This window comes from Phragmites australis, chromosome 18, assembly GCF_958298935.1.
Source record: "Phragmites australis chromosome 18, lpPhrAust1.1, whole genome shotgun sequence".
NCBI lineage: Eukaryota > Viridiplantae > Streptophyta > Magnoliopsida > Poales > Poaceae > Phragmites > Phragmites australis.
In genome coordinates this window covers 24,216,998-24,239,770 of record NC_084938.1, presented here as the reverse complement: position 1 = coordinate 24,239,770, position 22,773 = coordinate 24,216,998, and the positions used below count along the sequence as shown (strand labels likewise).

The following is a 22,773-nucleotide window of genomic DNA, read 5'->3' as shown; positions in this document are numbered from 1 at the left end:
TTTATTCGATGTGTATTTCTTTGATTAAAGAGTGACATGTCGATGGTTCAAGAAGTCAAGACCAACATTGAACCGGAGTTGTACGTGAACGAAGCACAAAAAACCAAGGCAAGCATCTATCATATTACACCCTTATTTTACAATGATCATGTGTATGAATTTGTTGTTATTGTATGGTTAGTTGCATTAAGGAAGGTTGAATTATACAAGTCAAGTGGGTATATCCTATAGTATTGCATTACCCTCCTTGTGATTGATGTTACTATATCCTCGTAACCATGGGTAACGAATAGAATCAAGTATAGCATTCGGTAAAGGCTTAGCGTATCGGTAGAAGTTGAGCGGTGGATGTCGTCATCGTTCGCGAGTTATAGGACATGCATTACAAACTCTACGGTGATGGTTAAGTAATGTGGTAAGTGTATTGGTGATGAGACTTGAGCGGATGGTAGGGACGGATGAGAAAGGAGTCTTGGATGCCGTATGTAACACCCTAATTTTCATATTTTTGAAATAGTATTGTTAGAGGTATTTATGTTAGCTCTTGAAACCATAGAGAAAAATATTAATTTATGGAGAAAATAATAGATTTAGGAATTAGTTGTCACATTCATGTTCGAGTAGGTGTATTAGGTTTTTATTGTGTGGAAAATTCCCTTTTGAAAACCCAACAAAGCGCCGTTTAAAAATTGTGGAAGAAATCAATTCAAATCATAAAAGAAAATCCTGAAAATTCCTTCTCGGGTTGTTTTTCTTTTTCCTTCTATTTTTCTCGGCCCATCCTTTCATCCCGGCCCGCGCCTCCCCTCTCCTTCTCGTCGGCCTTGACCTCCCGCCTGGGCTGCTTCCCGGCCCGCACCCATGCTCGCTCCGGCCCAGCCTGCCGCTCCCGTGCGCACCGTCGCCTCCTCTCTGCTGTCACCAACGCGTGGACCTCCTTCTCCCGAGTCTGACTCCGCGCTGTCGACACCACCGCGTGCCCGAGCCCAAATCCCAACAACCCAACCGAATTCGTTTCCCCCGTGTGACCGCCTGCCTATATACGTCCACCCCCCTCCCCCCTTGATCTATCGACGCCCAGATCCCAAAAGCATCCGCGCCACCGCCCGCCATTGCTGCCGCCGCTCGAAGCTTGTCGCCCGTCGTTTCCGCCGCCTCCCCACCGCGGCTGAGCGCATCTTCGGCATCGCGTGCTCGCGTGGAGTATTTTCCACCGCTCGCCGACGCCCCTCCACCGTCGAAGCCCCATCCCCGATGAGGAATTGAGGAGCTCCACCGCCCTTCCGTCACCGACCTCCTTCCCGAGCTGCGCCGTTGAAGGTGAGCTGTCAATCGAGTTCGTCGTGAGCCCCTTTTCGTTTTCCGTCACTCGTCATCGTCCCCCGTGCCCGGTGACGAGGTCTCCTCTCCCTCCGGCGAGAGCGCCACCGTCAATCCCCTCCCGCCGTCATTTTCCCTCTCTGTCGTCGGTCGACCAACGCCACCCCCTTGCCCAGCCGTCCAATCCAAATATGACGGATGAGATTATATCTAAAATACCCCTTCAGACATCCAATCCCGAGTCTACATGTGTCCCCTTTAAACCCAGTCAGCACTCAGTGCCACCTGAGCCGCCGAGTCAGCCAGCCACCTCAGCGTCTAAGCTGACGTGTCATGCCAAGTTGCCTAACCTAGCCCAGTCGGCAAATCAACCTTTTCCAATACAAAAATAATTTCAAAAATTCTAAAAATTGGTAATTTTGCAAATAAGCCCTTGAACTCTTCTAAAATTAATTATAAGTCTCTATCTTTTTACAATATAGCCCCTGAACTTTTCCAAAATTACATTTAGGTCCCTCTAATTTTAAAAAAAAGGCCCTTAAACTTTCTGTTTAGTTCAAAATAGGTCCTTTTCCTTTTAGATTTCACCCTAAAACTTGTGTTTAGCATATCTTTCTCGTTCTAGCTCTGATTTAGGCGATTTTCACGCTCCCGCATTCGTATCAGCGTGTACTATTATTTAGTACCTTTTTCTCAGATGTTAGATATTATTTGGGGTACTGTTTTTAGTTAGTTTTGTTGTGTACTTTTCCAGTTTGTTTCGAGAGCAGTCAAAGAGCAGTTCGAGAATCTCCAAGACCAAACCTTTGAAGAGTTTGAGCAGCAAGTTGGAAAAGGCAAGTGTCCTTAAATATTTTGATCACAGTTTTTGAATGTGTTCTTTATTTCAAACATGCATGCTATTAATTTTGAATCACACTTACTTATAGTACCATGTTCCATATTTTCCTTGTCGTCTAGTACTCAGTAATGGTTATGTTGGGTAGTTTATGCTTAGCTGTGCATAAGGGTATGTATGGATAGTCAGTTAAACATGATTAATGGTCTATGCAAATATAAGTTGGGAATTCTGGAATTTTTTGTAGCAACATGGAACTTAGGGATGTCGAGCAGAAGGTTGGTTGATGATGGTGCGTGAGGCACAAGTGTGTGAAACACTTTGGTAGGTGGTAGTGTTTGCTCGATGTCCTAAGGATCGGTTTGTGGAGTGACAACTCAAGAATTATCGTCCATCTACGAGGCTTATATGGGTACGACCTGGTTTAGTAATTAGCGGATCCTCAGCATAGAATGAGCCACTGGTGGTGTAGGGGAAGGGAAGAGTGGTTCTTTTGGGAGCTACAAGGCGCATGAGGGGACTTCTGAGTGGTGTGACTCCACTTTGACGACGGTGAAACCTTAGCAGGCATATTCTTGTTGGGATGATGCTATGTAACAGCCTTTTAGTGATCTCCAGGCGACACACTACTGGCGTGTGTCAAGTGCTTGGCCGGCACAGCAACAAGGAAATCACGACTCATAGGGAAAGCTGGACAACCTCTGCAGAGTGTACAATCTGATATATCAGCCGTGCTCACGGTTATGAGAAACTTGGATCCTCACATGATTAGTTGGTTTGGTTTAGTTGATTTGGTTGGTTACCTGTGACAGGTAAATGTCAGTGGATGGTTCTTGGTTACCTGTGATGGGTATCAAGTTGGTTGGTTTGGGAACTTGATGTGGATTTCAGGTAGTTGGGAAATATGTGGAGATATTTTCAGGAGTTGGAAGTCTAGTGATGAATTACATAGTTAAATAGGATGCTTTTATAACTCTTTTACGATAGCATAATTGGCATTTATGCCAATTTACCTGTTATAGCCTATTTCTTTAATCAAGCTTGCATGTCATATATTTCCCACACTTGTGGAGTACATTATGTACTCACACTTGCTATTTTCATCCAAATGTGCATCAAACCGCTGCTCAGAGTCTCAGACAATGGAGACATTGAAGGAGAGCCAGACTTCTATATCGACGAGGACGAATATTTCTAGGCCGGTGGTTCCCCCGGTCAATTGCATGTGGAAGATAGGAGCTTCGCTGTGTTTAGTTTCTGCTCTTTAGTTAAAGATTTTGAGGTCTATCTATTTTGTTTAAGTTAAACGTTGTAATGATGGCATTGTGTGTGATACACTGATGAAGTCGCTGCATGTATGAAAGTTGATCATGGCATACATGTGGTTTGCATCTGGTTTTACCCCTTTATAAAACCAGGTGTGACACCGTAGCCCCACTTGAGTTGATTAAGGACTGTACCACTGTTTGCATATGCCCAACACTTACCATACTTACCATATATCCGTACATGGGACAAATGAGCTAAATATCATATGTTGTGTGCATCGACTAACTGTGGCCCTACGATGTGTCAAGAGAAGTGATGAGATGGAGAAGTTTATATTAGGTCTGTGAAGACCCTATGGGTGTCTAATGGGGAAGAACCTCGGCAGAAACTAAGTATCCTCGGCACCGTAGGCATGGGTTGATCTGATGCAGCACATATGAGAAAGGTTGTCACGAGTCATGTCGTGTTGGTAAAGATGTACCCACTGCATGGTTGTAAAACAATTCAAATTGCCGCACTCTCGGTGTCCTTACAGTTCGTTGTAGAGTCACATGATGTTCTTGAGATGACGGTCATGTTCATCGGGGATTCCTTGTCTTCATACTTAGGTGTGTATACATTAAGATGACGGTCATGAACATGAGAGGGAAATGTGATTCTTTCGGGTTGTTTCCTTGTATAAGGCTACTCATTAAGCTATGGGTAAGATTTGAGAAAAGTGGAGCATGTCAGTTGAGTCACTTAAGTCTTCATCCTTAGGTGTGTATACATTAAGATGATTAAAATTGCATTTAAGCAAATGTGTCAATTTATGGTTTAGTTTTCTTGACACAACCAAATGAATCATACTTCGAGTCGGGAATATATATACCCATATGTGTAAGTCTTACGAGTATCTTCGTACTCACAGGGCTATTGTTAAGTTTTTGTTGCAAGTGAGGACAAGCCGATGTTCGATTACTTTTACTTCGTCGATACCGGCGATGGGCAAGAGTAAAGCCAAGCGACATGAGACTAACCCTGGTGATGCTTAAGGGCAAAAGCATCATCGTCTACTTTTGCTATTTTATTGTACATATTTTTCCATTGCGTATCTAGTTGAATGATGTACTAGAACAAACTTGTTGTAATAGTTTCTAGTCTTCATTTTGAGGTCAAGTTTATGGATAACTTGACACTAGTTGCTTTCATTCTGATAACTTTTGTTGCACCATGTTGTAATTAATTTCACACTTGTTGTCCCTTATTGTGATAAACTTATATAAAGGTACATGTGTGATCTTGACAGGCATGCACCGGGAATACCAAAATTACGCTCGTGTTAAATGAATGGTGGTGCAATGGGCGGTTTAGATGTGTGTTAGCACATGGCATGTCGGTGAACAAACGCGTGCTAACTTTCATCTTTATAGCCAGTCAACACGTTCGATTAAGCCAAATGCAATTTGAACGGCTCTCATAGTTATCAAGATAATCATGCGGTTATAAAGTAAAATCGTATACACATTTTAACAAACAATTCACCCCAAATTACCATCACATTCTAAATCTAGGTAAGGCAGTTCTGGAGCTCGCTCATCAGAAGTTACATGACAAACGTAACTGACGGGAAGCAATTTGTGATAGCGTGATGGATCAAATCAGTAATTCACAAATAGAATAAAGTGGTAGTATCCAAAGAACTTGACAAGAAGATTTAAGCATCTAGTTAGTGACTCTTCAACTTTCACTAAAACTGCAGTATCTCACTTCTCAAAAACTCATCTATATTATAATATCTAGTACATTTCCTTCAGGGAAAAAAAACACCAAGCACATTATGGTTGACTTTGAAAGGCCAACTCACCTTTTGTATTCGTGATTCTACGTTCGCATATCACTATTTCACTCGATGGACGCCACGCATGATGGTTCTCCGCCAAGCTTTGGGAGATACTTCATAGTCTGGGATCTAAGAAGTCACCTGAGTATGCAGGAGTAAAGATTGAGTATGCCAATGCTCCTCCTGAATGGAAAGTTGAAGTAGTGATCTACGGCTCACTACCAGAGCATGGAGCCTACGAAGTGACGAGCATCCATTGCGCAGATCACATATCCATAATATTTCACTCGTTTAGCTTACATCTTAGTTAGATGAAATTTCCTTGTATAGTTTTGCCCTTAAAAATAATTTTCTCATATATAAAAGAGTTAGTCGCCACTGTTCCCTAATTCCTAATTATCCACTTCTAGTGAGGCCTACACAAATGTTTAAGGAGAGTGGGGCCATTGCAATGGACAAGCACCTTAATCATCAAAAAGCCTCATGGCCCCCTGCCTTGCTGCCGCCTTTGCACTAAGCGGCCACTTGGATGGCGTCACCCTTCCCCCATCCAAATCTAATTGGCACCCTCAACCACAAATAATTCATCGTTCCTCGCAACTTTAATTTGTGGACAATGGTCGTTCTTCCTTCCCATACGACTCTGGCTACAAGGACTTCACATGGAGAGAACCCCACGTCTGATTAGCTTTGATGTCACTATATGTCAGTTACCCATACGTGCTATTATTACAAAGTGTGAATACTTGGTATCAGTGACAGATGCAAATAAATCAGGTAGGAGTTTATCCACCTCTCGCTTCATTTTATTTACAGAAGCCTCCTTATTGCGCGGTCTACTTTAGAGATCACTTGAAGTACTTGAAGTACAGAACGGAAGTCAAACTCTCGCTTTATTTTCTTCTTCATTGTTCGATTTTTCTCCCTCTCTTTTCTTCTTACTCTACCTCATCCATGACAAAAGAAGAAGAAAAGGAGCTCAGGGAGTCCCCTTATTAAAAAAAGAAAAAAAGGAGTGGAAATTATTCAGTTGAATGTGGAAGAAGAACTAGATCCGTTTAATAGTGTAAGTGTCGTCCCGAGAGAAATTACCACACCATCAGGAAATAGTCATGCATCCACTAGATCGCAATGAATCAGCTTAGGCGCGCAGGTTCAAATATTATTGATTTTCGCGTCGATCGGGTGTTTACTATTGCATTTCATATTCCATATGGTGTATGGAAATTTTGTGTAGGAGCTTGAGCGCTAGGGATTAAGGCTAAGACTACGAGAATATTATGCTTGCAAACGCACAACCCGACGCCGTTTCTTCCCAACTTGCTCCACTAGTATGCTATTTTAGTCTCATAGTGCCTATCGACAAGCCATGATGCCAACAAGTTGCTGTCTCTTGTGAATTTCACACCACTCCAGCTGAAGAGACTTTTGCTTAAATTAGGCCATGCATGCAATAATCTTTTTTAATTATGTAAAAGAGTTTTCGATCTCTGTACTACTTGGTGCACACAACCTATTTTATTATTACAATAATGCTGCAAATTACAAGTATTCGGAATGAGACCAAAATATAGTTTAAATGTGGTAACTGAAAGCAATAATCTATACTCGATAATTTAAAAGTGGTAACCGAAAGCAAAGGTATCTCTAGAAGAATCCGTAAAAGCCAGGAGGTTTGGCATGCACAAATCAAGAATTGCATTCACCTGCGATGAGCATGACTCGAATGACTCGAGTCGAGTCCTGCAAAAAAAAAGGTCGATCTATATATTCTCTTGGGAAGCCAAGATATGCAGTGATCTATAGGAGAAGGATCTACAAAAACGCAGGGAGTACTTGGATATGCCAACCCTCTAAAGCTCACTAGTCATGCCCATATTTGCAAGTTACCAAACTCTAGGTCAACAAGATTCTCAATAAAACAAAAAGGAAAACTGCACAATATTAAAATGCATAAACTAGCTCTATACGGTGTATCAAACCAAAGTCTTCTCTCTCAGATAAGATGGATCAGCAGAGAGATTATTTCTCTCTTAGGCAAGCAAAGCTAACGTGCCACACTATAAAAGGCCCTCACCATCCCAGCCCTTCTTCTCCAGAACAGCAAGAGCAAACCAATCTCGCTCACCAAACCAAGCCACGGCTACCCTCTACCACTTCACAAGCATTAGCAAAGAAGAGACAGTAAGGCAAGAGCAAGATGTACCACCATTTCCATGGCGAGGTGGCCAGCCTCCGCTTCCTCTGCCCTCCGAACCCTTCCTTCGCCGCGCACCACCACATGAACATGGCCTTGCCACCTCAGGCCTACTTCCTACCGTCCTTTAAGCCGACGTCATCTTTCCAAGAAGTTGATGCCGCTCTGCTCTGCGGCGACGCTTCCTCATTCGAGCTTGAGACGGTCGTCCGGGAAGCGGCGGCTCACCTCTCCGGCGGCAATGGCTCGCCCAGCTCGGGATCGGGCTCCGAGGGCGGGGGCAGCAGCTACCAGTACCAGGTGGGCACCGCGGCGGTGTCGGCGGAGGAGGAGAGGCGGCGGCGGCGCATGGTGTCGAACCGGGAGTCGGCGCGGCGGTCGCGCATGCGCAAGCAGCGGCAGCTCAGCGAGCTGTGGGCGCAGGTCTCGCGCCTCCGCGGCACCAACTGTCGCCTCCTCGACGAGCTCAACCGCGCGCTGAGGGGTTGCGCCGACGCCCGCCGCGAGGGCGTGCGGCTCAGGGACGAGAAGATCGAGCTGGCCAAGAAGCTCGAGCAGCTCCTGCAAGACGCGGCCGCGGAGAAGACCTCCGCCGCCGCCGCATCGAGCAATCACAGCGGCTCTCCGGAGCCATGCAAGAACAGCAGCACCACTACTGCTGAATGAATACATTATCCGACCCAATTTTTACTTGAGAGGATAATTATAGAAATAAGAATATGTATAACTAAACGAGGATAATTAATGGAGACGTGTGCATGCATGCACCATGCAATCTATTCACTATTTCGAGGAGCTTTTTTTTTACAGTTATTTTGGTACTTACCTTATGGATAATATGGATCAGGTGTACTGTTTGTGAGTTGCAAACTTGCAAACGAGCAATAGGAACAGAATAGCAGGACCAAAGGATGAGGGCGAGAGCTAGCTAAAATGGAATCATAACCAACGACACCCCCTTTGGGACACACGAATTAAGAGTTGTTTCTCAAGAAATTTTAGTGACGTGTAAGTATAAGAAGACATGCCACAATTCAGTGCAACTGATGTCATGGCTCCAACTTACATGTAATGGATTATATGCTAAATTTCCTTATTTATGGACTTTATGCTTTCATGTTTCAAATTAATCTACTAGTTTCTGCTTTTCTGATTCTGACCACAGAAGCAGAACCTGCTCATGTTGTCTCAGTATGAGACAAGTTTCGGCATATGTATCAAACAATTTTGGTATATGAGTACCGCAGCATAAAGGTCTTGATCTGAAAACCACATCTTCTTCATTGAAATACTTATCGGACAGGATTCCAGAGGACCTTGAACAAAAAATTCAGTAACATGTGCTGCAATACAAAAATCTACGCTTTAATTATGGTGCCAAATGAATAAAAATGGACACTATGTTTTTCCAAATGGAAAAGAAGGACTTATTATTCATAAAAAAAGTATACACAAACATGACAACATGACTTCGTTCTCCTACAAATACTATAAGCATAATGAATATTTCAGCCTGGAATGCGAAAAGTAGACAAGAATATTTCGCTTGGAGGCATATGAACTCTCATACAGATTTCAGTTGCGAACATGCATAGGAACTCCTGGGATTTCACTGTCAAATATAAACATGGCCAGGAACCCTTGGCAGAGCATAAACACACATAAATTACACTTAACCAGAAATGGGGAAATACATTTCAACGGCAAAATTGTGTGGCTGAAGATAGGAGCGGCACCAGTGCACCAGCACTGAGAAAAATGCAGAACAATACAAATCTAGAGCCTGAGGACCTATTGCCGCAAGTGCGGTACCAGCTCAAGCATGTCCAAGGATACGTGTGAAGACTGGGGAGAAAGGAGACCACCACCGTGAGATGCTCACATCACAGGGCCCAAGCAACAGTGATTAAAATGGCAGGGACCTTGGCTTACACCAGGTACGGTGGGACAAGCACCAATGCACCATACAATGTCGCACGGTGGTGGCAATGGAGCTTTCCTTATAGCAGGAAGAAACTAGTGGAAAGTACGAGAGGCAAGAGCACTTCAACAAACTGTCCATCCCAGGAGCCAATTTACCAACGCAGGTACACTTGCATGAAGATAAGAACAGCTGCAGTTCAGGTGTGTTCATCCATCTGCTCATCATGATTTCAGGGGCACTTGGAGACTGCAAACGGTAGCTTGCCATGGATGTTGCAGATGCTTTGCACTGGAGGCGGTGGGATGTTACTACAAACAGACTATTAGGCGACAAGATGCTAGTGCCCTACAGTTTGCAGAATTCAGGAGAAAAGGAATCGGAGATTGTGGATACGACACTTGGCAGGAAAAAAGATGAAACATCCCTGGGGAGGAATAATATCAGTATCAGTATACTTCCCATAGAGTTACAGGTAACAGGTCTCAGTATACTTCCTAACCTGTTTACAATGACAAATCAGCTTTGGTTCAAAACATTCTAAAGTTAATTTGGGAATGTTGACAATTTTCATGCTTCAGGTCACTTGCTTCAAGGATGACACATAAAAGTTATCCATAAGGTGGTCTTCATGGATAGGTTTCACTTGCCAGGTGTTAAAGATATGTCTGCAGTTAAATGACATGCTTATTTCTTTGACATGTCTTCACCAGCTAGAGATGGAGAAATGCCCTTCTCAGCATAGCTCTTTTCTTGGCAAAGTTTTGCTGGATCTGCAAATATCCTTGTAAAAGGCCACCTGAGAAACAAAAGGCAAATGGTGCTGCAATGGAAGTTCTTAGTAGTATTGGAAAACACAGAGAGAACTCCACCTGCTTAACTGAATGGTCTCAGACTAGATAACAATTTCTTCAAACACATCTCCTGTTCACAGCAAGGTAAAACAGAAATGAAAAAAAAAAAGAATTACACACACAACTCCATTGACAGCACAGAACTATCATTTGAAGTCAACTCATCAGTCGGAAAATAAAAGAAGAACACTGTATCATGCTCATTTTATTGTTTGTACAAAGGCATAATGCATGAGAAAAGCATATTTCCAGGAGACTACATTTTATATTTAATATTAAGGCTTTGAGTGATTTATCAGTGATAGTGAATAACATGTCCTCCAGAGACTCCTGTAATAACGGATCGGCATTCTACAGTTCTAACAATATTTCGGATTTCAGTCTGCACATCATTATTGAACTTGCATCTTGAAGTCAGAATAGGAAAATGTTTTTTCACATGTACATGATAGTACAAGCACTATCATCGGCGTCAATGTGCCACGAGATTGATGTGAACTTTCCAAATTCACACCAACCGACCCATCTTCTATTCGTTGCAAATGTAATGTCCTTATCCTGAGTCTCTCCCTCCCTTGGCTTCTATGCATGATAAATTAGCCGCAGAATAGGACTCATAGCTTTTAGGAGTAGTGTTACTGAACACAGATACGGATATCAGAATCCGACTCAGATTCGGGTGCATGATTTGATAAAGAAAATTTAGACATGTAAAATACAACACAGAATCCGACACGGGTGTCGAGGTAGCACTGTTTAGCGGAGATTTGCTAGTGACAATAAATATAACTCGAAGACTCCACTTTCATTTTAATTCATTCAGTTGACATTAGAATTCCATAGTACTAATTCAGAAAGAAGACCTAGTACATATCAACAGCAAAAAGGCAGCTACTATAACCAAACAGAGATTATGTTGTCTTAAACAAAATGAGCAAAAAAATCATATTAATTTACCAGGTCATATAGTTGTCAAACGATGGAGTGTGTGTTGAATTTGATCATGCGAGAGGTAGATGGGAAGAACACACGCGAGCACATATTGGGCACAGGAGTTTCTAGTTGCTAATAGTTTCCAATGGTTTTAGAACTTTCAAAGCTTACTTACAATGAGGAGGTGTTCAATCCTATTTATAGTACAAAACCGACTTACTATTGGTGTAGTAACCGACATACTGTTGCTACAGTAACCGCCCTGCTATTGCAAGCCGGCGTATATGGTTGCAACAGTAACTGACATAGCAAAAAGATTAAACTAACTAATCTCTAACTGACACACAAGAATTACACTAACATTACTCCCCTTAAGTCTTGTGCGTTTGCTTAAGTTTTATTTGGACCATTCCATCTCTAACTCGCCCTAATACCTTGTTAAGATGTCTATGAGCTGGTCCTTGGTGCCAATGAAGTCTACGCTGGCACTTTTGTTGTCCAAGCACTCTTTGATGAAGTGGTAGCGCACATCGATGTGCTTGCTGTGCTCATAGAACACAGGGTCTTTGCTTAGTGCTAGAGATGATTTGTTGTCAACCTTAAGCTCGACGGTGCCAGCAAGCTTCCCCTTGAACTTGTCAAGCGATCGAACCAGCCACACATCTTGTGTAGCTACAGTGGTGGTGGCGAGATACTCTGCTTCACAGGACGATAGGGTCACCACCCTTTGTTCGAGAGAATGTCAATTCACCAGGTCGTCACTGTAGAAGAACAAAGTGCCACAAGTGCTCTTGCGCGTATCAATGTCACCAGCAAGGTCGTTGTTGCTGTAGCCGACAAACTGTCCCTCCTCTGCTTTCCCGTAGCGGCAACCGTAGTTGATTGTTCCGGCAACATAGCACAGGATCCTCTTCACAGCCGCCATATGCTCCTGAGTTAGCTGCTCCATGAAGCGGCTCACGAACCCGATGCTGAAGGCGAGATCCGATCATGTGTGGACGAGGTAGTGAAAGATGCCGACAAGCCTCTTGTACTCCATTTGCTGAGCTTAAGCCATTCCTCCATCGGGGTGTGAACGGGATTGCAGTCTCACATCCCCACCATCTCTAGGATTCGAGTGACGTAGTGCGTTTGGCACAACGTGATGTCGCTGCTGCTCTGCTGGACCTCGATCCCAAGGTAGGATAGCAAATTGAGGTCACTCATCCTGAATTGAGTCTTTATCTCCGCCTTGAATCGGTCGATCTCCCCCTTTGCCAATCACGTGATGATCAGATCATCCACGTAAACCCCAACGAGCAGCAACATGTTGCCATGGCCGCGCCGGTACGTTGCATGTTCATGCGCACTTGGCACGAAGCCTAGAGTTCTCAATATGCTATCGAGCTTCACATTCCATGCGCACGGTGCTTATCGCAGGCCATAGAACGCCTTCCGTAGCAGCAGGACCTTGTGCTCTTCTCCGGTAACAACGAACCCTAGTGGCTGTGCAACATACACTTTCTCCTCCAATTCATCGTTGAGAAAGGCTAATTTCACATCCATGTGATGGACCGGCCATTCCTCTTGGGCAGCTAGCACGAGTAGCAGGTGCACGGACTCCAAACGGGCAACATATGTGAATACCTTTGCATGTCCACTCCTGGAAGCTACACATAGCCCTTGGAGACGAGGCATGCTTTTGTGCTTGATCGTAGCCCCGACTTCGTCTTTCTTGAGCTTGAACACCCATTTGAGCCTAATTGGGCTATGTCCATGCGACAGCTCCACCAGCATCCATATTCCGTTCTCGACAGACTTTATCTCTTTCAGCATCGCTGCTCGCCACGCCGCGTGGTAATCCGCCTCGACAAAGGAGCTTGGCTCTCCTGCGCTCGCTAGGTGTAGCTCGACGTCGTCCAAGATGTGGGTAGCGTATCCCGCCAGAGCTCCCTCGTCACCAAGCAGCTTATCAACGATGTGGTAGCGTACTGGTTTGTCGCCATGGTTTGCATCAAGCCTAGCGCTGTCATTCGGCGGTGGCGTGATGAAGTCTGCCTCCCTGGTAGATTGCCGCTTGACGTTCTGGGCGACGCATTGGCCGCTGCTGGAGTTGGTGTGGGTGATTCCGCAGTCGGTATTCCTCCTTCGGCTAAGGTGGGCCCGTCGGCCACCGAGAGATGGACTTGACTCACCATGAACTTCAAAGCCAAGTCACTCGACGAAGCCACGCTCCCAGCTGCAGCCGCCTCCCAGCTCCATCCGGCGTCCTCATCCAAGATCACATCTTATGATACGTGGATGCGCTTGGTGCTCGCTCATAGAGGTTGTACGCCTTTGCGCCATGCTCGTAGTTGATAAAGGCACAGGGCATACTCCTGTCATCAAGCTTTTGTAAATAAAGTTGCACCTCCTTGACGTACGGCAGACAGCCGAAGTTGCGCAAGAAGTTCACCATCGGTTTCCAACCATGCCAAACCATGAATAGTGTCATGCCATTTAGGCTCTTCGTCGGTACACAAGAAGACGGTGGTGCTCATCGCCTCTCCCCAAAACTCTGCCAATATGCCCCTCTATTTCAAGAGTGCGCGTGCAATTGTGACGATCGATTGATTGCGCCTCTCCACCATGACGTTATGTTGTGGGTTGTACGGCACGAAGAAGTGTCACTGGACGCCGCGATACGCACAATGGCACATAAATTCAATGGACGTGAATCCGCCATCGTTGTCAGTGTGAAGGATGCGAAGCTTCCAACCGCTCCACCTTCGCCTCCGCCTTGATCGCCACTGTTGCGTCGCTCTTTGCAACTAGGAGTGTCAGCCACATATAGCGGCAGACGTCGTCTACCATCAGTAGGAAGAAACGACGTCCACCTAGAGTCACCAGTATGATGGGACCGCAAAGGTCTCCATGGACAATGTCGAGATGCTACTTTGCCTGATGCTTGACTTGTGACAGGAACAGAGCCCAACGGTGCTTGGTGGTGACACACATGTCACACAGCTGCTCGATGTACTCTAGCTGTGGCAGGCATCGCACCATCTCATGGTGTGCCAGCCGCTGGAGTGCATCGAAGCTTATGTGGTCGTAGCGCGCATGCCATCGCTAGGCATTCTCGTCGTGGCGCGCCGTGAGACAGATGAGACGGGCAATATCGAGGCGCAGGATGTACAACCGGTTGTGCCTGCGACAAACTTTGGCGAGGAGGCAGCGCTGGCGGTCCTAGATCAGCAAGATGTCATCCTCGATTAGCACTTTGGAGCCGCCCTTGTCCAACTAGCCCACGCTGATGATATTGTTCTTCAGCCGTGGGATGAAGTAGATGCCAGAAAGCGCTTTGTGCTCTCCATTCTTCCCGACAAACAGGATGGTGCCACAGCTGTGGATGGCGCCCGATGCTTTCTGCTTCTCTACAGAACAATAAAAGAACTATTAGTTTCAGAATTCATGATTTTTTAAAGTGATGAAGGAGCAGCTGAACTCCACTAGCAGAATAGAGAAGTTCACAATTACAAGTTATTTGATCAAAGGAGACTTTACAAAAACGTCCAACAAAGTTGTTGCAAAGATGCATTTTCGTTACAAGGACTAAGGGTCTATTATTATGGAGAACATTGTAACAATATAAAAATGTAAAATAAACCCAGACTGAAATTACAAACAGGCTAAAAGCTTTTTCCTAATGTCTCACGTGGATTCACAAGACTTCTAACATAAACAGCATGGTGGCAATGAAAAAAGGCCTAAGGTGTCCTTACATCTGTATTATGCCATATCATGGTGTATCAGATACAATTCTTGTTTTCTACTCTGAAAACTAAGTAGAGCATATGAATTTGTGAAATGTAAACAAGTCGCTGTGATCTCAAAGCTGAACTGTCAAACCAGAAAGGTCAGGAAATCCTCTCACAACATTCTCGATTAACAATCTAACCAAAAAAGAAACCGTAAGACCGAAATCATCCCACACATTCATACCCTTTATGAACCATTCCTGTCAGTTCGCACTATTATGTAAGCACCCCCACTCAGGCACCCGCGTGCACACACAGAAGCTCAAGCAGGTCTTCAGGTGGCCGTGGAGCTTACTTATCAGTTATCACCAATAAGTCCCAGACAAGCATCCTAACGCATACACCAACAATTTCTAGAGACGTAAAGACTCACACCCTAACCCCTCAACACAGCACACGACACTGCGCTTAATTCCTGGACCCAAATCCTTTCAACGATATAGCTGCAGACAAATTGCGGAGACACGAAGCACGAGAGAGGAGGGGCAGGCGAGTGGGGCATTACGAGTGGTAGTCCTCCGACGGAAGCCGATGCATATCCTCAAGCGCGGCGCCGGCGGCGGGCCCGTCCTCCTGTGCGGGGAGAGATCGGAAACGCTAGGGGTTCGATCAGCTGAGCGCGAGATGAATGGAGACTGTTGACTGAGAGCGAGGGACACAGAGAGGGAGGAGGAATCAGGATGGAATCAGATCCTGTGCACTGTGCAGTGGAGCGATCAATGTAGAGAATAAACAGTCCTCTACATTAAGGTATTTCCGCAGACATTAGGTCCGAAGACAAGGCTCCAAAACGACCCCTACAGCGTCGTCTCTATGGTACTTTTTGTCGGTGCAGTAAACTGAAATACTGTTGTAACAGTAAGCTGTAGCAGATGTCGTATTATATTGTTTACAAAGTGATCATCTGCATTAATCGGTCATTACTGCAGAGGATCAAGATCATCTGACTGAAGTGCGAGACTTCATTTAAGCCATTCGATCTGTGACCAATTCAAGATTGAATCTTAATTTTATTAAAGTTTAATGTTTTTTGATTAATTATATAATATTTTTGTTTTATAAATAGTTTAATATTTTCTAGTTAGCTATATAATAATTTTTAATTAGTTATGCAATATTTCTGATTTAAAGTGAAGTTATTAAGTGAAATAAGATGATCGTGATCCACCTTGACAGGTAACTCCTGTGGCGGCGAGGTGGAGGCAGCTAAGGTGGGTGGCCACGGATGCCACGGGGAGGACGGCATTTGAAAAGATTTGCGCTGACTTCCTTTTCTTTTTCTTTTATCTCCCCTCGAAAGACGAAAGGTTGGGTGGTGTTGCCATGATGATTGAAGTTTGTCCTCTGGATACAATCGGGATTGTTCATTTTAGATCCAACGGTAGTATATAGTCTGGATTTTTTTGAGTGAAAGCACGACCTAAGCGTTCATACCTAAAGCACGCTAGAGTGAACTTCGAACATACGTTGGAGCGGAATTCAAAACCGGAGCAAATGTTCCAGGCGAGAAGATAGAGAAAAGGGGGAAATCTTACCCAAGAAGCCATTTTGTCATGGTTAGTTGCATTAGCCATAGTCATCATAGGCAGAGCTAGGGGGGTTTTGGATGTCATAAGACCACTAAATATCTCATATGCTAGTATAAATTATTTTTTGTTGAGAAAAAATTCACAAATACCACTACAGATTAGTGTCACAGGCACACTTAGAATTCTCGTGTAGTGGGTATTCTAGCTCCGCCACTGATGTTAGTCACCATACCGGTTCACCATGCATTGCTGCTCGAATTCAACAGGCCACCTGCCATTGTCTTGTGCCGCCGAGAAGGGAGGTGCCACGCACAAAGAATCAGGTGGCAACGATTGAAAGCTTTGGATTTTAGATATTAGAGCGTTTTGTGCTAGTTTGATATCATTGTATTGGTTCCACTTAACATCTACAGAGGATTCCAAACACTTAAATGATTGCAAAGCTCTCGCGGAGCTAACAGCTGGTATCTGCTAGCCTCAAAGGGCGTGCTCTCCATCTTCTACGTCCAAAACACGCTGCATGCGCGCCGCAACCTCAAGTCCTCCATCGAGCAGCACACGCTCACCATCAATCGCCACTACCTCGATGCCTCCCTCTCCACCCACAAGGTGCAGTGTTGTGCATCCTCCTCCCCTCCTTACGCCAGATCATATCATGTCGTGCTTGCACTTTAGTGGTTACTTTGCTTTATCGGGTCAGTCGGTAAATAGGTATATCCGTGGGTAACAGATTTGTTATCGCTCTTCGTCTATAAACATTCACAGATATACCTACGAATAAATAAAAACTATCAAATACAGGTATAAGTGTGCACTATTTATACCCATAACCTTTTATTACAATCCCTACAAGAAAGCCGGGGACGTTTGCCCACGGTCTATCCTTTTAAAACATTTGTGATTCTTTAGTTCATGTAGTTAATCTTTAGAAATGGCTACATGGCAATAAACTTTCAAGTAAACTTATTCACTCCGTCAAAACTTTTACCATATTGGTGCAAATTAGCTTGACTGACAAGCAAAAGAATCATAAAATTTATATGAAATACGAGTGTTTGCATAATTAATTTTGAACCGTTCGATTAGATAAAAACACGACATTACGTGATTTTGCGCGTGCCCCTCGACGGTTTGGGCTCCTCCCGCAGTCCCACGTATGTCAACGTCCCTCCACATGGTCAGCCCCGCCCCGCTCGGCTCTCGCTGTCGCTTCCCCTGCGCCTGTGGGCCGCCGCTGTTGCCCTTGCCCCCTCCCGCCCCAATGTCCCATCGCCGTGGTCCTCACGCGCTCCTCGCCTGCCCGCCGCCGTCACGGCTGTGCCCTGCTCCGCCGCCTCCGGTCCACATTTCGGGTAACAAATAGCGCGTAATTCGGTTGGGGTTGGGGGATTGAGGAGCGACTTGAACGATCTAGGGATCCTCCATAACTTCTTTGCCCCAAAAAACAATTCTTTCGTGCAGCAGTGGGTACGATTCGTACCACAGTATATTGCAATTTGCATCTGAATCTGTAATTTTGTGGTTTGAAGCTAGTTGCTACAAGCTGATGACATCGAATCTGAGATTAGTGCATTCCAATGTCACAATTTGTTAGATGAAGAATCGGGCATTGACTATGGAGTCATCCCCAACTGAAATTTTATCCTAGTCAACTGTGGCCCAATTTATTTATTTATTTTTACAAGGTAAAGGTTTTACCCTGCTTTAATTGAGCATGATGTCCAATACTGAAAAACTACCAGTTCTGAAACAACTGCAGTCTGCAGTCCACTTTGATGTCTTTAGTTTAGTATAAAATTTCAGAATTATGATGTTCTGGTGTCATGAGCAGAGTTGCGTTCAGGTGGTCCCTGTTCTTGTTGAGTAACTTGAAATCAAGATTTCCGAACATTTCCGTTTACTTTCCGTTTAAATAACATTTCTTTTTTCCTCCTTGTAGCAAGACGTATACTATTGGCAGTATGGTGAGACAGTAGAACAAAAGACTATATAGCTATACATAAGCATTGCAGTTCTGTTGTAGGTTCCACAAGATACATAGATCTTTGTTTTCCATTTTTGTCTGAAGCCTGAGCGATACTATTTTGGTTTTACCCATCCTAGTGTTTCAGTTGGTCTCTTATAATATCCGATGTGATTGCCAATTCCATTTATCCTGTCCCTGAAGAGATACTGCCAAGCTCTTGCTGAAATGCTTCGTGCTGCTCCTCTTCCAGGGATGACATCCTGCTGTTCAGAGTTCAGGCTTCAGAGGCGTATCTTTGCCTCCATTATTTCCCAGCGACGATGATTATTGGAACGGTTCCAAAGTTGCTTTTCGACACTTGCTGCTGTGGAGAAAACAATCATACATGAATTGCAGGTGATAGCTGGACTCCCTTGTGCATCTGCTGTTGTGCTTTATTATATGGTGCATCCCTGCATTATACGTTTCTATGATCAAGTTCGTTAAGTGGCAAATTATTGGGACAGGGCTTAATTGCGGCATGTTGCTGCCACCACATATTAGAAGAGGCGCAACCGTACGTTGTTTAATTCTTGTATAAAGTATAGCAGCTCATTGCCAAATTATACAAGCAGATTGGTGCAAAAAGCGATGCATTAGCTGTACTCATGTTGCTCTTCTCATATATTCTTCTAGAACATGGGAATGCCTTTTTTTGTTTGGTGTAGCTAGAAAAGAAAAGAGCGGTTTTAGTATATAAACTATCCAGCTTACATCGTTGTTGTTGGTTTGTTTATGGCTATTAATTAGCATGATCTGTGTGATGGACAAATAATTGTTTCCACCCTGTCCAGAGCATGTGCAGCAATTGCTGCCTTAATGCTGCATGAGTGGTATGGTTAGACAAATATTCCCTGGCTACATAATTCTTCTGGTGCATTGTTATATACTTACCACATGCATGATGGGCATCCATGCCCAACAAATTAGCTCAAGCAAAGGTCACCTGCTCTCAGCATCTGCTTAGCTCAATGCTCAAGAATGTGAGTTGGCAAGTTTAGAAAGCTAGCAGCAGCAGCAGCAGCAGCAATGTTTACTTGTGTTCTTTATGTTTGAGTTGAACTTAGGTTGTGATGAATGAGATGGATATTCTTTGCTGAGATGTTATGGTGATTTTGGTAGAAAGATAACATGGTGCATGTGCCTTCTTTTTCTGAATAATATTGCAAGTTTGTCACAGAATATGCACACACATTCCTGACACTATAGATACCAGGGAAGTTCAGACAATTGAAGTGACTTAATTTTTTTTTGTTTACTGTTATCTCCATTCATGCTTCAGTGCCAATAACTTGAGGAAATCCTCAAATCCATCTGGTCAGTATGTACTAGTAGGTTCTGAGCTAGAGCAGTGTTCATTAATATCTAGGAACAGAGGAGAAGATTGCAAGTTCTGCAAGCAACATTAAAAGCAGGGCATTGAAGAAAAAAACCCAAAGGTTACAGTTGATTTACATGGTAGCAGCTAACCTAATACTGGGTGGTTCTTCGAAAAAAAACCTAATACTGGGTGGTCAACGAGGGGAGAACACCATGGAAGGCAAAAAAAAAAGGACCAAAAAAAGCCTTACCTTTGATCTCCATGCATGCTCCTAACAAGGATTTGATCTTAGCAAGCAATCAAAAAGCTGCATGAGGCATTCTAGTAGTAGTACAGGTAGTACAGTGATTCTAATACATTTGGTGATTTGGTCGTTTACCAGAAGAAGCTTGTTCTCGAGGAACTGCCTCTCTTGCTATGGCCTCTCCTCAATGACTTGCCTTCTCCTCCTTTCTCGGCCTTTCCGGCTTTCTTGCGGGGGCTCGTCGAGAACTTGGTACGCACCTCATCTTCTTCTTGCTCCTCTTCCTTACCGCGGCCGCCGCTGCTCTTTCCATGGCCTTCATCTTCTTCTTTGCCTCCTTCCGGCAGGGAAGGCACCGTCACTTTAGCTGGCCCAGTTGAAGCATCAGAAGCCAGGGAATCATCGTCGTCAGCATCAGCGTAATCATCGTACGCCTTCTTGCCACTTCTCCTGTTACTGATGTAACCATAGCCATCATCCACACTGCTTCCTTCACTGCCACTTCCTTTCCCGCCGCCACTATCATCACCATGCATGGGTGAGGCCAGGTACATTGTCCACCCAGACTCGCTGCTGTTGCAGCCCTCATCGCCAGCATCCCCAGTGATATGGGAGGAGGATTCCATGGCAGGAGAGAGAGAGAGAGAGAGAGAGAGAGAGAGAGAGAGAGAAACAAGAAGGCTAGACAAGAGCTAGCCAAGGGAATAGCAGTGCAAAGAAAAAGAGGCTCGACAGGGAGGAGCTTTGAGCTTGAGAGAGAATGAATACTAGCTTGGAGGAGGAACACTGGCTAGCTTGCTCCCCTTTATTATGCTTCCTCTGGGCACCTCATCAATCCAAGGCTGAAGAAGCCATTGTTCTTGCTCTTGTCGTCTGCGCTTCTTGGACACCCACAACCTGAGGAGAACATTGAAGCCTCTGACACCTGGCCATCTTCTTCTTCAGAGGAGAGGGGAGGGAATGCAGGGGGAGGACGGGGTAGGACCGCGAGAAACGCCAAGATTTTTGCTGGGTGCGTATGTGTAATTGTGTATGTGCGCGCGCCCCTGTGCCTGTGTAGAGAGAGAGAAAGAGAGAGAGAGAATGGCTGCAAGAGGGCGGCAGTGTCCTTAAATGGGAAAGACAGCCTATCCCTCCAACTGTCTCTCATAACTTTCCCAACCATTTTGTTCTCTGTCTTGTCACCAAGCCGAGAGGAGGAAGAGGAGGCCTGTTTCCGACGCAGTGTGACAGGCCTTTCCCTTGGGTTGCCCATGTGGCGGTGGCTCATGGTGGTAGCCTAGTCTGGCCGGCTCCTCTGGTTGTGACACAAGTTCACAAGGCAATGGCTGAATCGTCTATGGCTTGGGCACGTGAGAATGAGGCAGGATGATGGATGAAGAGGGTGTTTGGGAGTGTTCGTTTCGGTAGAGGCTAGTAGAAAGTTGTGGGGATGCAGCAGCCATTAGCAGGCTCCGGAAAAGGCCATGGATGCAATGATGGTTTAAGCCTAGCTGAATTGTTTCATGTGATGCATTATTAGACGCCGATGGGAGTCTTGAAACGATAGGCGTGCTGAAGGATCGATGGACTACAAGCAGTGCAGGCTCTCATCATGTGCTGAACCTGAACTGTTCGCCTATCATTCGAACGTGCAGCATTGGGAGCTGCAACCTTTCCCGGAAGGGCAAGAACGACGGCAAGTCGGCAAGCATGCTCGATTGACATTTGACAAGGCTGGCTTATCTGGAAGCTCATTCTGCTCGATCACCCAGCCGTGAACGCTCCTCCATGCGCAACCTGACTCGCATGGCAAGCTCATTCTGCTCGATCATCAGGGTTTATAAATTCATCGAAAACCGCTTAAAATTTACGGTTTTCAATGAATTCAATCAGCACTGTATTTAGAATATAACTATATTTGATCCTATTCAAATTCAAAATTAAAAAATAAAAAATTTAACAAAATTCATCCAACTCTTACCGAATTCATACTGATATTTGTGAATTTCGAAGAATTCGTCCGTCACCGCATTTTGATGGCCAACGAATTCGTGAACCCTGTTGAGCATCCACAAGTTGACACGGCGAGGAGACACTGAAGAAACAAAACCAACCCCATCCATCCATCGATCTAGCATTCAAGCTCGAAGTGATCGGTGAGTGACCCGGTGAGCTGTTCAGTGCCGCAGGGAGACTGGCGAGCAGAGTAGAAATGTCGTCGCCCTGTCCCCGTCCCTGCCCCTGCCCCTGATCGATAGCATGCACAGGCACAGGCTGGCACGGCCTTGTGGCGAGCGTCGCGTCCATCAGCTTGTCCAATCCGTCCGTCCGCCGGCACGTGCACGCCTGTGGGCTCTCGCTGCCGCCTGCCTTCCTGCCTGCCGCTGAGCGAGCGTTGCTAGCGACGACGGCCAATCACGCTGCGCCTCGTCGCGCAGGTAGGGCTGGTCAGTTCTGTATCAAGGTTTCAAAATTCCATTTCAAGACAGAACACTGAGCCCCCGCGATTTCTTCTATATCCGCCGTTTTCGACAGTAATTTAGTAAAATTTAATAGAAATTGGTTGGATTTTATTATTATTTTTAAAAAATTTGAATTTTAAGTTTGAACTTGACCTGAATATGAATCGCAACGAATTGATCGATAACCACGAATATCGAGCTGTTAACATGCATTTTGAAATACTGTTCTGCATGCATGGTCAAGCTTGCAGGCGCGGAGGAGCACATGGCTAGGGATGGGATGATCGGGAAAATTCTAAT

The 22,773-nt window shown here is 44.9% G+C and overlaps 2 protein-coding genes across 2 annotated transcripts; one reads left to right on the top strand and one right to left on the bottom strand.

Annotated features, from left to right (window-relative positions):
• The first annotated feature begins 7,315 nt into the window (after positions 1 to 7,315).
• LOC133899769 (bZIP transcription factor RISBZ3-like) lies at positions 7,316 to 8,252 on the top strand. The gene has a single exon (XM_062340832.1). The coding sequence runs from the start codon at positions 7,450 to 7,452 to the stop codon at positions 8,110 to 8,112; it is 663 nt and encodes a 220-aa protein (XP_062196816.1). The 5' UTR covers positions 7,316 to 7,449; the 3' UTR covers positions 8,113 to 8,252.
• An 11,383-nt stretch (positions 8,253 to 19,635) lies between these two features.
• On the bottom strand, positions 19,636 to 21,386 carry LOC133899298 (protein SOB FIVE-LIKE 4-like). Its single transcript, XM_062340275.1, has one exon. The coding sequence runs from the start codon at positions 20,653 to 20,655 to the stop codon at positions 20,161 to 20,163; it is 495 nt and encodes a 164-aa protein (XP_062196259.1). The 5' UTR covers positions 20,656 to 21,386; the 3' UTR covers positions 19,636 to 20,160.
• Positions 21,387 to 22,773: the final 1,387 nt, after the last annotated feature.